A 17150-nucleotide genomic window follows, 5' to 3' on the forward strand; every position below is an offset into this window, starting at 1 on the left:
TTGAACATTATTGCAGAGTACTGTGTTGCAGATTTTGCTTTGTATATATTTATTGATGCAATAAATAAACTAGTTAATCAAAAGCTTTATCGTGTTTCTGTTTAACTAATATTGTATAATTCCATTGCCATTTCTTTTCATACAAATGTTTTCCCTGTTTCATTCAAATCAATTGAAGCATATATGCAATCTGTTAAATGATTAAAGCATATGCTTATTCAACATATTTGAACAAAGAATTGTTAGTTTCATCAATAAAATTGCATTTTCAGATGAATTTGTTGTTAAAATATCTCCAAGTGTAAGTAAGTTCTGCACGGTTACACAATGTAATGGTAATACATGATTGTTGTTATTTCATGTAAGATGTATTAATGCCTTCAGTATAGAATCTCTATTTAAGGAAAATTCAATGTTGTCGATTGTCAATCGATACTAATTGTCTTGGTTTTTTTTACAATTTGTTAATGTTATCCTCAGTACCGACGAGTGATGGCCATTTTCAATTGATCGTTTTATATATAATTAGTGTGTTCTAATGTTGTGTTGTTATGCAACTATCCCGTTTTATGAAGCGTTGCTTTACAGATCTTTGCATTTACGCGTACATTCATTTTTTCGGCAAACTTTAAGATTTTCTGCATTTTTTTAATAGCAGCAATAGACTTTCTTAACTGTAATTGGAAAACCTTTCGGAATTTTGGGTCTACAACACGCTTCAACTTCGTACTTTATTTAGCCTTTTCGCCTTTTTATTAGCGTGTCACTGATGATTCTTTTGAAGACGAAACTTTAATACTAATGCCTCATGTTTGTCTTTTTAAAGTGAAGATACACTTACCGGGTGCACTTGAGTCAATTTCAACATAGTATTCATTGAATAATAATACATTGCTACTATTTTGAGTGTATTTTCTGTGGTATATTATTTTATTTTATAATTTTTATAACACTGTTATATATCTTTTATTATGTGTGTATTGCATATGTTAATGTTTATAATAATATTGTCTGTATCATATGCCCTCCTGGGGCCCTAATTTGGAAATAAAAATATTCTATTCTATTCTATTCTAAAATATTCTATTCTATTCTATTCTACTTTTAAAAAGTACTATTACTCGAAATGTGCATTGCCGAATTCCAAGAATCAAATTATTACTCATAATAAATTAGATAACAGTTTCGATATTTGAGATATCCTACGATTGTATACTACAGAGTGTGGCCATACGTATTCGTCACTTCAGATTTTTTGCTATATATAAATTGTATATAAAACAGTGTTTCAACAAATATTTTAGTGTCAGTTTTGGTTTGATTTTAAGCAACTTGGTACCAATAGAAGTAGAATTGTGACAGGTTTAATTGTTTATAAAATTTTTTGGTGGACCATTTTCATTTTTTAACAAAATAAACATAAACATTAGTTTTCTGTTCAGAAATTCATTATATTGATTCAACCAAATTAAATTATAATATTTTATTTTATGTGTTCACATCAACAGAAGATCAAGAGAAAACAAAAACAAACTACGTATTTAAAGGCATTGTTGATATAAACCATAAATACTCTCAAATGATTGTCTGAAATTATGTGATAGCAAAAAAATGCAGTTTGGCCAGGTACTATATGTTTCTGTCAATGCAAGGATTTGTAAAGTGACTATGAATAGCGAATAGCCGATATATATGCACTGCTATCGATACCACAGCGGATACACGTGTACTTTGGAATCTATCATTTGTCGCGCACTGTATTTATAGTTTCAGCTGCTGAACATCCGGGCACTGATAATCTAATCGATATTCAAGATGGAAACAATAACAACATTTGTAAAATATGAACAGATCAGTTTATGATAATTTACAGCGGGTTTTAGAGTAGATCAGAAAATCTGGTAAAGGTATAGCATACTTGTAACCTGATAGAATACTGTTTCCTATGAAATATTGACTTACGGCATACGGACAAAAGTATTAACTGTAGACAATAATTTCGGTTCAGAAGTACCATAATGCAATGGATCGGCCAATAAAAGTTAGGCCTAATGAATTTTTGTTTTTATGCCCCACCTACGATAGTGAGGATCATTTCTGGTCTGTGCGTCCGCTCGTCCGTCCGCCCTTTTGTCACACTTCAGGTGAAAGGCTTTGGTCAAGGTACTTTTTTGGGGAAAGACGGCTCCAAGCTGTCAACCCCCTATGGGGTTGGCCAGAGCAGGAACATATATATTAACTTAGATATACTGTTCCCAGGCCAGAGTGACATCCCCTCACATCATTCATTTTGTTTTTATAGTATGGAAAACCTCCAAACAAATCTTACTGAGATTGATGAGGAGGAGACACACGCATGAATAGATTGACTTTAAACACTTTTTTTTTACACATTTCCCTTCTAACAGGCCTAACAGGCTATTACATGATTACATGTATTTGAACTTGGAATTATTTTTAAATAATTTAATTTTGGATGTAACACGTCTTCTGATTGGCTGACATTATTTTGTTATGAGTCCATAGATACAATTTAGTCATTATGACAGTGACGTCATCAACATTTTTCATGGTTTTGTACGGTTCAAAATGGAATTTAGAATTAAATTATAAGAAATGACTTTAATATTTTTCCTGTCTATTTGAAATAACATACAAAATTGGTGCACACTGTTAAATAACTCGCTACACGCGTTATTTAGTGTGCACCAAATTTTTTATGTAATATTTTCATCGACAGAAAAAATATTACAGTCATTCCTTAATTATATTTTTAATTTCTGTTAAAGAAAAAAGAGGATGTTGAGTTTATTTTATTGGCAGTGTCTGCACAACCTCTGGTGTTAGAACAAGTAGTAAGCATGATATAAATTAAAAATTAAAAGTAGCCACACTCTACTGTTTTAAGACTACTAAGAAAAAATTCACATATACGATACAGTCCAGTAACTCCTCCAACCTTAATATTTATATAACTTAGTACAAATGTAGTAATCAATTTATTCACAAATTGCGATAAATTCCACATATATTTTGCATATGATTCCCCATCCAATTAAATTTTATTATAAAACAGGAGGTGGGTATGTGTGGCCTACAAATGCCAATTTGCATATATAATTATCTTGGACGCAACACACCCTCAGTTGCATTTCCCCTAAAAAATTATGCATACTGTCATATTACTTCACAATTTAATTTTGGATATAACACATCTTATGATTGGCTGACAGTGTTTTGTGTATCAGCCCATAAACATAAGTTTGTCAAGTGATCGTGACGTCATCAAAATTTTTTCATGATTTACCCCGGCTTAAATTGGAATTTAAAATTAAATTATAAGGAATTACTTTAAAAAAAAATTCTGTCTATTCGAAATAACATAAAAAATGTGGTGCACACTTTGTAATAACTCTCTACGCAGGTTATTTAGCCAGGTTATTTTTATTTTTATTTCTTTATAGACAGTAAAAAAATCATTCTAGAATAAATATTAAACAAATATATATTTTAATATGATGGATTAATAGATTTTTCCTATAGTCATTTATGATAATTTTGCCAAATTATATAATCACTTAGATGTACATGTATGTACAAAATTGATTGTTCCTTTATTCAAAATGATAAAATTCTTAAATATTGGATTAAAGTTTTTTTTTTGTATGATATTTTGAAGCTCAGGAGTTAAACTGGAATTGCTTGTATTCCTTGCTTGTGCAAATCTATTTTTTTGTAATACATGTACAACCATACATGTATATGCATATATATTCTTATTATTTTATTTTTTCAGTTAACCCTCTGGTTGCAAGCAATAACAGACTCAGATTTTCAGACATGCAATTTCATATATATAGCTATAAGATTGTATGATGGAACTTAGATGTACATGTATGTACAAAATTGATTGTTCCTATATTCAAAATGATAAAATTCTTAAATATTGGATTAAAGTTTTTTTTTTTGTATGATATTTTGAAGCTCAGGAGTTAAACTGGAATTGCTTGTATTCCTTGCTTGTGCAAATCTATTTTTTTGTAATACATGTACAACCATACATGTATGCATATATATTCTTATTATTTTATTTTTTCAGTTAACCCTCTGGTTGCAAGCAATAACAGACTCAGATTTTCAGACATGCAATTTCATAAATATAGCTATAAGATTCTATGATGGAAATAGAAAATATTTTATTTGTTCAACTTTGAGAATGTAAACCAAAACAGGGTTAAACATTAAAGATGTGTAAAAAAATTGCTAAAATATAAAATCAAAATTTACTATCAGTTCAAACTCATATTAATCAAAATGGTGAACATGTTAGTAAACCGCAAGACCAGTTTCAAGGAAAACTACCCAGTGGCAGATTATGGTCCAGACGAGAACTTGAATGATAATGCAGACATCGACTGGGTCAATAGAGCGTTTGTCAGGAGATTGCTCCGGTTATGTGCCTTTGTTAGCATTCTCTCTGTTAGCATGAATACCCCAAAAACATTTGAAGAAAATAAAGGCTTGGAATATTTGACCTTCATTTTTGACCTGATTGTTACCTTCCTCTTTACTGCAGAGATGATTGCCAAAATGCATATTAGAGGTATTTATAAGGTAAATATAAACAATATAGTTTTTACTTGTTTCTCTTCTCACACATACATGTACATGTATATATCAGTTTTCAAGACTGAACTAGATATAGGAAGATGTGGTGTGAGTGCCAATGAGACAACTCTCCATCCAAATAACAATTTAAAAATTAAACCATTATAGGTTAAAGTAAGGCCTTCAACACGGAGCCTTGGCATTACTCTTTTAGTAATTTAAAAATTTTTAGTCATTCAAGCCACAAAAATGTTTTTAAGTTTGAAAAAAACCCACACAATAACACTATTTCCAAAGTAACTTTAAAATATAAGGCATGTAAAATAAAAAAAAAGATATTAAGAAAAGGAAAGAATAGAAACTTTACTCATAGAATAAGTCTTTTCTTACACTTGCATGATAATGACTTTCAAGTTCATTACCTCTTGGTTTCATAGATTTTTATCATCATAAATAGCTGTATTTTAATTGTGTTTGTAGGGTGAGAATGCTTACTTAAAAGATAGATGGTGCCAGTTTGATGGGTTTATGGTATTGTTTTTGTGGGTGTCTGTAATCCTACAGGTAAGCAAGAAAAAAATGTTAATTAGTTTTATTGATGGATACCAATATTTTCACTCTGTTCAATTTTCAATATAACCTTTATTTTAATTCAATGTAATAGAAGAGGTATGTAATTCATAACACAAAATCTCTTTATGCTCTTGACTTAAATTAAAAGCTAAGAAACCACACAGTATTGTCACTTTTGTGTTTTGTTGTACATGTAGATTTTTATTTTGTTAACCAAAACTCTGATTTTAAAACTGCAATATTCCAATATGACATATAATTGTTTATTATTGAAATGGAAGGACATGGTGTAATCAATTCATGACACATAATCACTGTATGCTCATTACTTGATTTGACATTGACACAATTGATCCTGTTGATGGTTCTTTACAGGAAGCTTGTCTGTTGTTATAATACAAAATTTGTGTTGTTTTCAGGTGTTTGAGATGACAGACATAGTACAACAAGAATGGTATCTTTCTGTTTTGAGATGTCCAAGGCCACTTATACTCATCAGAGTCTTCCGAGTATTTCTGAAATTCCAACTGCCAAAAGCTAGGATAAATTCAATTTTCAAGTTAGTATATATACACAATAGGAGGATATGTCGTTTAATTGCAAATTAAACAACTATCAGTTAAAGACCAAAGATTAGAACAATTATAGATCATTGGAAGTCCTTCACCAATGAGCCACACTGGATGGTCAGCTGTAAAAGGCACCAGGATTGAAAACAAATCCCAATTAAAAGATTGATTTAGGCTTATAAAACAATAAACAAAAATGGATGTGTCAGACTTTAAACAACCACAACTGCATTACATGTAAAATGAATGGGAATGGGTTAAACATATGTGTGAGTGTTCAATCCTCCACTAACATTCATTACATAGGACAGTTGATTAAAGCACAAGATAAGAACAAAAGTTTAAAAAATCAGATGGGAAGATGTTTGTCGCACAAGTATAGATAATTATGTATACATGTATTTAATTGTCAAAGATGGATATATTCTGATTTTAATTTTATATGGATTTAAAAGTTGTTATTCTCATGCTTACTTAATTCATTATTACAACAACAATTATATATAAGAAATATTTTTTTCAGACGTTCCGGTCGACAGGTTTATAATGTCTCCATATTTTTCCTGTTCTTTATGTCATTGTATGGTATTCTTGGTGTACAGTTCTTTGGTGAGCTGAGACATCACTGTGTGAAGAATCATGTCAACAGTACAAGGTACGTGTATTTGTAACGGTTTATTTCTTCCTCTGTGATATTTTATCCTGAGGATAATTTGTCCCGGTAATTTTTTTCCAGGCATGGTATTTCCCAGGTTAATTTTTTCCAGAGGAGTGAAAATCTACCTGTGTTATGCGGACAGTATGTACCGGTATATATTTGCCGTACTATATTTCACAGAACCGTGTGAAATAGAGTCCCATTAACTACTATGTAAGTTACTCACAATCAATATATACCTGACTATAATTATAAAATGTTTCACAAAGGTAGAACACATTTGAATAATTTATCAAAGGGAGGTAATTATGAGGAATTTATATTTTAAAGATATACTAGTATATGTTAATATAATATATTTTTCCTTGAATCTTATTTTTTTTATATTCATTTATATAAAAAAGATGACTTACAACTTGATATAATAAGACAGATAACATTTCACAGGTAAATACTATCCAGCTGTTAAACATGCTTTTGTTCCAGTATATTGTTATGCTATGACTTATCTGATTTCCATATAATCAACAACTACATCTCTGTCCCCAGACAAAACTATTTATATAGTTTATATAGTTAAAATTATCATCATAATCAAATTCTTCTATTACTGTTAACAGTAGTAATGCAACTATATTTCTACCTTACTTTTACATTTATATTTGTACTGAGATCTGAAAACAACTCACTTTTACATGTATTTCACTAACCTTATTTAATCATGATATTATTTCCCAATTACGATCTTTGAAATTACTTCTGGTTTTCTTCCCTATGTTTCATGATAATTTTCTTTTTAAAAGGATGATATTGACTTTAATATTTCAGGAAATTTTTTCAATTAATTTGTGAAATTATTCCCATTATAATACATTTTTTTTTTTTAACTATTTGGCTTTAATTCAAATACACTATTATTATTTCATAGTATTTTTAAAGGATAACTTTTTTCGAATAACTATTCAATAAGTTAATTACCCAGATAGAATTTCACAGCAAAGGAAAAAATATCCCAGGGAAATATTTTCCTTAGGATAAAAAAATAACAACAACTACTGTGACATATTTTCCTCCGGATCAAATCTCACCCGGATATAATTTTGCTTTACATATTTACAGGAAAAAAATATGTTTTGTAGATATCTTGTGTATATTTGTACATTGACATGTAATGTAACCTTTTGTTTTATAAGAAAAACATGCAGCTACTGTTAAATTTCTAGTTGTATATGTTATATTATGGAAATGTGGTTTAACATGTATGAGACAACAATCCAATAAGAAACAAAACTAGATAAGACTTCCAAATGTCTAAATCTAGCAAAAACAACCCCTGACACATATGTTTTTATACAATTATTGACTTTAGATGAGGTTGATAAATCATTGTATCAATTGATACAAAAAGTCAACAACGGTTTTATTCTATGACTTTTTAATCAAGATAGTTAACTGCTCCTTGTTATTATACAAAGTATATTTGTGATAGTACAAAAAAAATGTAGTTGCTCGATTTTATAAGTTGAAATTTCAAAAAAATTGATAAAAGAAATGCAGCAAATATCATTACTCATTGGAGTTGTAAAAATAGCTGTTATAAGGTACATGTTGGCTTTTCCAAATCTTATATTAACCTCTAATGTTTTTTCACGCTCTGAATATAATTTTTTATCAAAAAAGCTTCTATTTGCTTTTTATGCCCCACCTACGATAGTAGATGGGCATTATATTTTCTGGTCTGTGTGTCTGTTCGTCCGTCTGTTCGTCTGTCAGTCTGTCCTGCTTCAGGTTAAAGTTTTTGGTCAAGGTAGTTTTTGATGAAGTAAAAGTCCAATCGACTTCAAACTTAATACATATGTTCACTATGATATGATCTTTTTTCTTTTAATGTCAAATTAGAGTATTTACCCCAATTTCACGGTCCACTGAACATAGAAAATGATAGTGCAAGTGGGGCATTCATGTACTGGGGACACATTCTTGTTTCTATGAGAAATTGTGAAGTCTTAACAAAAAGTTTGTTATTGATTGAACTTGTTGTTTATTTTTATAGTGATTTAACAATTCTTGATCTAGCCATACCTGATGCTTTCTGTTCTCCTGTACCTGAATATGGCTATCAATGTCCTGAAGGGATGAAATGTATGGCACTTGAACTGGCAAAGTCAAAGAGAGGATTTGATGGATTTGATGAGTTTTGTATGTACTATTTTAATTAATTCACTTGTATCAAAATTCTCAGAACAGTTTGTACCAGTATTGATAAAAGATATAGAAGGAGGAAGCAAAGTTTGAACTTTAGTAACAGTCAGGAGTACCAGCATTTCCTAAATCAACACCTAAATAAACCAAAATTACCTCCAAATTCATGTAAAAATACACTATACCCTTGAGACAATATGTGCTCCAAAATAAGTAATATGCTCATATCTAGTATTGTTGACAGGTTACTATAGATAGATTTATTTGTATTAATTCCTAATTTTAGTCACTATTGTCTCTTTAAACAATTATTAAGTACCATTTAATCAGTTAACTTTTATTTGTTGTTTTTAATGTTATCAAAATATTTGATTTTCAGTAACTAGTTTTTTTACTGTATACGAGGCAGGATCTCAGGAAGGCTGGGTATTTATGATGTACGATGCTTTAGACAGTTTACCATCAGCACTAGCCTATCTCTACTTCATATCCTTGATATTTCTGATGGCTTGGCTTGTAAAGGTATAAAGATTAGTCATTTTTGTTGAAAAATAGACACATTTTTTTAATTTTTTTTTATTAAAGCAGACAAATTTTTAATCAGCATCTGTGATATGACCACTTTGTTACTTTATAATAATATTATGATATTGGTTGACCTACATTTTGTAGTTTGAAATCCATGCATAAAATTTGATAAAAATAACATTTTAATAGCTAAAGTTGTGAAAATATGTTGCTATTTCATTGAAAGATGAAAAATGTTAAATGACTTGAATATTACTTTTCTGTTGTTGATTTATTGTTTAACATACAACATGTAGTTTCAATCCATTATTTTTTGTAGAACATATTTATTGCTGTTATAATTGAATCAGTAGGAGAGATCAGAGTACATAGTTGTAACTTTAATCCATTGTTTTTTGTAGAACATATTTATAGCTGTTATAATTGAATCAGTAGCAGAGATTAGGGTACAGTTTCAACATATGTGGGGTCCAAGAGGGAGTGCAGCAGACTCAGATTCCTCTCAGGTAAATCAATATAATGGTCATTTACAGTATAACTTCCGAAGTTTAGTCATAAGGCCACGGTTTTTTAATTTGTTGGTTTACGGATTTTCTCCATGAAAAAGTCGGGTCGGTCGGTCGGAAAAAAAAAGAAAAAAAGATCTTTCAAGACAGAAAACTGATATGCAAAATAAAAATATATTTCACCTTTCTAATATATGTTTGTCATACTATTTTTTCAATGTTCTTAAATTTTAGTTTGATAATTATTATTGCTCAGCTGTAAACATCACATGACATTGTCTAATAATTTCCCGTAAAAAAAGGGGGGGGGGGGGGGGGGGGGTACACTGACAAAGACGAAATTAAATCGTCAATTCACAAACTAGAAAAACAGATTCACGTCAGTTATTTGACTTAGCTTTTAATCAAAACTTGGTGAAAAATAATAAGCACGAAAACTGATAGAGAAAAAAAAAGTAAAAACGTCGTATGAAAATAAGTTTCAACACAAGTGTCAAAAACGTAATAGACTCGTCCATTGGAAAAACGAGAATATCAGGTTAAATAATCTGTTGTCATGCATTCCCGTTTTTTATCCAAATGGACGATATTTTTTTTATTATCTATGAAACAAGATAATATCAAATGATTTGTTAAAACTCAGTATTTTAATTTGATGTCTTGAACTTCCACCTGTCCTCATTTGGACAAGTCTATTTATATGAGAACATGCATCTTACGGACTGGTGACAAATAAGGGAAACGAACTTTTGTGTAATTGGTTTTAAACACAGGTTTCGTTCCGCAAAATTATTTGCGCAAACAACATTTCAAGGTCATTAATAATTGATTTGTCTATTTTTAGAAACGTAAACTGAAAGTTTCATTTTTCACAACAGAAAGTGTCATCACTTCTGTTAGTGATTAATGCATTTTATTTCATAAAAAAGGATATTTTAATTATTTTTCAGGGATAATGCATTTCTTAGGGTCGGCGAGAATAAAAAAAAGCCTGAAAATTAGATTTTATTTTTATTTTGGAAATCGGCAAAATCGGGTCAGCGGATCCGTAAACCAACAAATTAAAAAATCCTGGCCTAACAACTGTTTTTATAGCTAAAAATAATCCATTTCTAATAGATGAGGAGTCTGTATTTAAGAAATAAATCGTCGGCCTTGAATTTACATTGATTTTGCCTAAAGTTGGCCTTTTATGCAAACTATTTTTCTCAAGCAATTAGCTTTCAACAAAGTCTTATCCTCATTTGTTTATGTTAAGTTTTCATGTTTGAACGACTTTCAGCGTATTTTTCTACAGAATGCTTATATTTTTACATCATTAATGAATACATCATTTATGCTGGTTTCCTCGTGTAACTCCTAAAAAAAATACTAATATTACATAGGAGTATATAAAAACAGCCAAAACAAATCATGACAAAGCCAAGAAGCTAACACATGAATATATTCATATTTTACCATGAGAGTGTACCACAGCATTTGAAGAACATCATGTTAAAATAATGATTTTTATCCTTTGGAGGCAAACAACTTTATGTTAAGATTGTCTGTTTGTGCAATATCATATTGAAATTCTGATGACGATTTAATATATTCATAGGAAAATATAAAACTATCTGCTGTTGTTTTTTATTTCTAATTACAATCGTATTGTTCTTTGTGGTTTGCAAACACTGACCGAGTGAATTACAATCAACAATTGCATTTTAAAAATAAATAAACAGAACTTTACAAATGGGTTTTTATTGTTTGAAGTAAATTAAAAGATTTGTGGACTGAAAGCTGGGTACAATAATTGCAAAATTATTTTTTGAAGGTGATTAGCTCTGAAGGTAATGTGTGGAGGATGGTACTTATAGATGAGAACAAAGCTAAAGGCCTGGCTCCACCTTTCTTCCAGAAGATACTGTGCTCCAATGCTTTCCATACTTTTATTCTATGTCTAGTGTTAGCCAGTAGTATCACAGGAGCTAATCTCTCATTTGATTACAAAACTAAATTTAATGATGGGAAACCAGATGGATTCTATTATGCTGAGGTTTGTTTTAATTGACAAATGAACAAGTTCTTAGGATTCATTTATTTTCCTGGGTACCAATTTTTTCATGGAATGATGAAAACCTGCATTTTGTTGTATATTTGATTTCTTTGTTTTGCCAACATCTTTAGACAACCATATTGAAAATTTGTAGCTTGTTGAACATTTATATTTGAGGTTCATGGGTACATTGGGAATGATTCAAAGAGACAACAACCTCAGTGATTTTGCTAGCACTCGTCACTTTCGTTATTTAAGAAAAGGTTTTCGAAATGACGAAAAAAATCATATCAATTTCGTCACTTAAATTTGGAAAGTTTAAAAATATTTACACTTCAAATTACTTGAATTCTACCTGTCTTTATGTTTCTGACAAGTTTATGACCCTCAGGTAATTAACATTTACCAAAGGTGTTAAAAGTTGTGATGACATTCACAAGTAATCCGCCTATCGCCAATCAGATGGGTCACTAATCCCTTAATTATTATTATAAAACCTCATAAATGACCATCATAATAATCTCTCAGTCAGCATTTCATTTTATCATTTCTCACAATTCTGTCGTATTTTCGTCATTTGTACAAAATTAAAAAACTTCCCGGACAGTTCACCTTTATTTTAATTTCAATATTTCCCTTACGATCATATTTTCGATATACTTCATCTAAAACTTTCGACAACTTCGATTAAAAAGAATGAATTTTATTCAAAATGTAAATATTTTCACTTGCAAACAGGTGCTTCCTGTTCTATGTATGCGCATGCGTAAAAGTTCGAAGATGAATCCGGTTTTGTTCTGAAATTATTATTCAATTGTCACTTCCCGTTGTGATTTCATTTCGTTTAAAAATCGAAAGTAAACGTGATCTACAGTGTACAGTTATTAGAATCGTCACATTAAGTATAGATGCAGATCATTCTTTCCAATATTAAAGAAATTGATTCCAAATATGTATTTAAACGTAATTTCAAGGATATAAATGATTGTGAAGTGAACAAGTCGTTACAAGTTCATTTGTGCAGTGGTTTAAAAAATAGAGGCACCCAACTTTTGTTTATCAGGGGAGTCCCCTGAAAATAACTAAAGTGAAGTTGTGAACCATATTACCAGATCCCTGTTCTTATCTTCATATCTTAGCATCAGTCAATTCATGCAATATTGCTAATAACTGCCTACATTAGCAATCCTAAAGTCTTCAAAGATCCTAGACTAGTCCTTGAAGGACTTGGACATATATGTATAGATAGTTTGATAAACATCCTAACCCCTTGCTATTATAAAAAATAAGGCTGATTTTTATCACGCGCAAAAGTGACTAAAGCCCTCAAAATCCTAGCTGATACCCTGCAACCTGACCAAAAAACAGAAAACAGCTGTAGGCCACCAATGGGTCTTCAATACACGAGAAAATCCTGCACACAGAGCCGTGCATTTATAACAACATTGCAATAATTTCTGAATGGATCGCATATACTATTGAATAATTTTAAGTTTCCTTTGAGGATATGTCTGGTCAATTTGACTCTGTTATTTATGTAGTAGAATCTAACCCAATTCACTTCATTCCTTTTATTTATACTGATGAAAGAAATTGTAAAGACAAAATTTAATGTTGAATATTTCTGCATTTTTCAGGTTGTGTTCACCTTACTGTTTGACTTAGAAGCTATATTCAAGATTTGGTGTTTAGGACTGTATGGGTATCTGAGAAGATCATTACATAAATTTGAGCTGTTGTTAGCAATTGGAACTACTCTTCATATTATCCCTAAATTATACAGGACACAACTCACATATTTCCAGGTAAAGCTACATTGAAGGGAATGCGACTTAAAAGGTTTTTATAAGGAAAAAAAGGCATTTGGCTTAAATATGTAACACAGCTGGCCTAAACTTGCAACCCCAAGTTATCTTTCAATTTTAATTGAATTGTAGTAGGAAATAGGAATTTGAAACAAAGTACTTTTTGTTCAAAGATGACATGATAAACACTAGATACAATGATGTAGTTTCTGACTAGAAGTAAGTTTGCCCAACCAACCTGTAATCCCTGAATGAATTTGAATTCAACCATTTTGAAAAAAAACTTGACTTAATATTTATTAAACAACATGTTGACAATATTATCTCCTTTTTCAAAAGACTTTTACTATACCTAGTTCTTGTTATTGTAAAACAATAAAGTAAAAGAAAATGAAATGAAACATAAAACATTTCTTTTATTTAAACATGCAATTATGATATATCTTGGAATGAAATGTTTCATGAAATTAACAATACTTATCACTATTTAGGTGCTCAGAGTAGTAAGATTGGTGAAAGCTTCTCCAATGCTAGAAGACTTTTGTTTCAAGGTAGGATTTTAACGAATGACAAAGACCATATTTTTAGCTCACCTGGCCTAAAAGGCCATGTGAGCTTTTCTCATCACTTGGCGTCCGTCATTGGTCATCGTTGTCGTCGTCGTCGTCTGTCGTCGTTAACAATTTTTCAAACATCTTCTCCTCTGAAACTACTGAATGGATTTGAATGAAACTTAGCATTTTTGTTCCTTAGTATATCCTGCACGAAGTGTGCGCTTCGATTTTTGATCCGTCAAAAAACATGGCCGCCGTTACTTAAAATAGAACATAGGGGTCAAATGCAGTTTTTGGCTTATATCTCAAAAACGAAAGCATTTAGAGCAAATCTGACATGGGGTAAAAATGTTCATAAGATCAAGATCTATCAGCCCTGAAATTTTCAGATGAATCAAACAACCCATAGTTGGGTTGCTGCCACTTAATTGATAATTTTAAGGAAATTTTGCAGTTTTTGGTCATTATCTTGAATATTATTATAGATAAAGATAAACTGTAAACAGCAAAAATGATCAGCAAAGTAAGATCTACAAATAAGTTTATTTGACCAAAATTGTCAATTGACCCCTTAAGGGGTTATTGTCCTTTAATGACAATTTTTCACAATTAGTTCATCATATTTGCTAACTTTAAAAAATCTTCTCCTCTGAAACTACTGAATGGATTTGGATGAAACTTAGCATGATTGTTCCTTAGATTATCCTGCACTAAGTGTGTGCTTCGATTTTTGATCCGTCAAAAAACATGGCCGCCGTTACTTAAAATAGAACATAGGGGTCAAATGCAGTTTTTGGCTTATATCTCAAAAAGGAAAGCATTTAGAGCATTTTTTTTGCTTTTGAAGAAAATAGGACAATTCAAAGAACATTTAAATAAATTGAAAAGCCAAAATAATCATTGATGAGAGATTAAACCAAAAATTCAGATAAGCGATTCAGGCTCTTGAGAGCCTCTTGTTAATGAAGTATTTCTGTGAAATTTTATTACCCATTGCAAATGAATCGTGCTAATGTCAAGCATATAATTTCAAAGCTTTGAAGATATAGATTTATAATTGGTTCAAATATTCAATTTTTAATTGCTTTAAAGGATGGTAAGAATTGGCCGTTTCAGAATCTAAAGCATCATGGGTAATTTCATTGTTCGTACCCCAAAGAGAATCTAATGTTACATCATTGGTTGAATTTCCATTGTTTATAACGTTTTAAACCAATCAAAACGCTTTGGTGTACGCTTTTGAAAATATTACCCAGGATGCATTAGATTCTGAAACGGCTAATTGTTTCCTGTTCTAACATTACAGAGAACTGAGTTAAAATGGCTGCTTGCTATACATCTTTTATTTGTATGTTACAGGGATGGTATGCAATGAAGTTAAACGTGTTTGTTAATATGCTTTCTGGAACTTTTGAAAATGATTCAATTGAACATGATGTTTGATACTTTCGAAATCTCAATGTTATGTTTATTAACTTTAGTTTGCCTCAACCAAATGTTAAGAAACCTACCGGGTATACACAATGCTTGTATTTTCAGATATTTGGTCCAGGGAAGAAACTTGGAAGTTTAATCATGCTGACCATTAGTTTGTTGATCATAGCCTCCAGCATTAGTCTGCAGTTATTTTGTAATATCCCAGACTTTGAGAAGTTTTCAACTTTTCCACATGTACGTAACATTTTATTATTATAAGAAGAATTGAAAAGAAGTTTAGATCTTGTGTTGTATATATTAAAGTAAAATATTTAATAGTACTTTATTATAAATCCAACTTAGTTACATGAAACACTAAACTATCAAATTATTATTATAGATATCAAAAGGAATTTAATTTAATTAATGAGAACTTTTATATGAGCTTTATTCATTTGTTTTTTTATTGAATGTCTAGCACAAAAGTTAAAGAAAACAGATAAATTCGCTAGATATTTATGGTACAAAAAGTGAAAATATTGTAAAAGTGACATGAATCGAGTTGGATTGAGTCTGCTGGTATCGCCAGCAATTGTAGTGGGACATTGGTCTGTTCGTCTATCCATATGAAATTCTGTTCATCCATCCTGTAACAGGTTAAGGTGCTACTATTTAGTGTACCGGGAATTTTATGTTACATCATATTTGAAACTTAGTACACATATTCATAATAATTGATGTGATTATTTTTTAAATTATATGCCAATATACAGGTTTAGGCTCCATGTTGAAGGCCGTACATTGACCTATAATGGTTTAGCTTTTTTTTAAATTGTTATTTGGGTGGAGAGTTGTCTCATTGGCACTCAAATCAAATCTTCCTATATCTTTTAACCCCTATCTCAATGATCACTGAACATGGAAATGTGACAGTGTGAAACCTGATGCTCTTATATTAATCTTTTTGGTTAAAGTTAATCAGGAAGATTTGTTCATATCATTATTGTACATTATATGCCAAGTTAACGTTTTGACCCTGATTTAACAGTTCACTGAGGAAGGAAAGTGCAAATAGAGCATGGTGTCCGATTTTATTTATGACTGAAATCGTAATTGTTCACTGTTTTAAAAAGCACTGGCTAATAACTGATTATCAATAAAAGTTTGTGTATAAATGAAGTATTATTTCATTGTTACTATCTGCAGTCTTTTATGTCCATGTTTCAAATTCTGACCCAGGAGGGTTGGGTAGAGGTGATGGACGGTGTTCTAGAGAAGTCACATGGTTCATGGTTATTGACACTTGTAGTATCTATATACTTTACTTTTTACCATCTGTTTGTCACATTGGTAAGTAAGGGTAATACCAAGATGGTTTGTGATGCAGTGACCCATACAATATTATCATTTGGTAGAGGCAACTTCATTAGATACTAGATATCTGATTGTTCCATTCAGAAAAGGGAGTTTTTTTGGGGGGTATGGTCTTCCAAAATAATTTTTCACCTAATCAAAGTATTGTCATCAGTACGTTCGATATTTCTATAATAGTCTTTGTTTAAACTTCATAACTGTCATCTCATAACGAAATGTAGACTGAAACATTCCATCAGTGGTATCTCAAACCAAAGGTTTATCTAGTATCTCATGGAGTTGCTGATCATGGCATGAAGTGATAGTATTTGAAAAAGTA

The 17150-nt window shown here is 30.7% G+C and overlaps 1 protein-coding gene across 2 annotated transcripts in view; it reads left to right on the forward strand.

Annotated features, from left to right (window-relative positions):
- The first annotated feature begins 4101 nt into the window (after positions 1–4101).
- Positions 4102–17150, forward strand: part of LOC134687619 (sodium leak channel NALCN-like) — a 58822-nt gene continuing 45773 nt past the window's right edge. Inside the window, exons 1-12 of one of the 2 annotated variants that reach the window (XM_063548056.1) lie at positions 4102–4614; positions 5089–5172; positions 5601–5740; positions 6274–6405; positions 8462–8607; positions 8990–9132; positions 9540–9644; positions 11461–11682; positions 13320–13487; positions 13979–14038; positions 15581–15712; positions 16664–16807. In XM_063548056.1, the coding sequence (XP_063404126.1) occupies positions 4315–4614; positions 5089–5172; positions 5601–5740; positions 6274–6405; positions 8462–8607; positions 8990–9132; positions 9540–9644; positions 11461–11682; positions 13320–13487; positions 13979–14038; positions 15581–15712; positions 16664–16807 (1776 nt within the window). In that variant the 5' untranslated portion in view covers positions 4102–4314. The remainder of the gene's footprint in view (positions 4615–5088; positions 5173–5600; positions 5741–6273; positions 6406–8461; positions 8608–8989; positions 9133–9539; positions 9645–11460; positions 11683–13319; positions 13488–13978; positions 14039–15580; positions 15713–16663; positions 16808–17150) is intronic. The other variant, XM_063548066.1, reaches the window with a different exon arrangement.

This window comes from Mytilus trossulus, chromosome 1, assembly GCF_036588685.1.
Source record: "Mytilus trossulus isolate FHL-02 chromosome 1, PNRI_Mtr1.1.1.hap1, whole genome shotgun sequence".
Classification (NCBI taxonomy): domain Eukaryota; kingdom Metazoa; phylum Mollusca; class Bivalvia; order Mytilida; family Mytilidae; genus Mytilus; species Mytilus trossulus.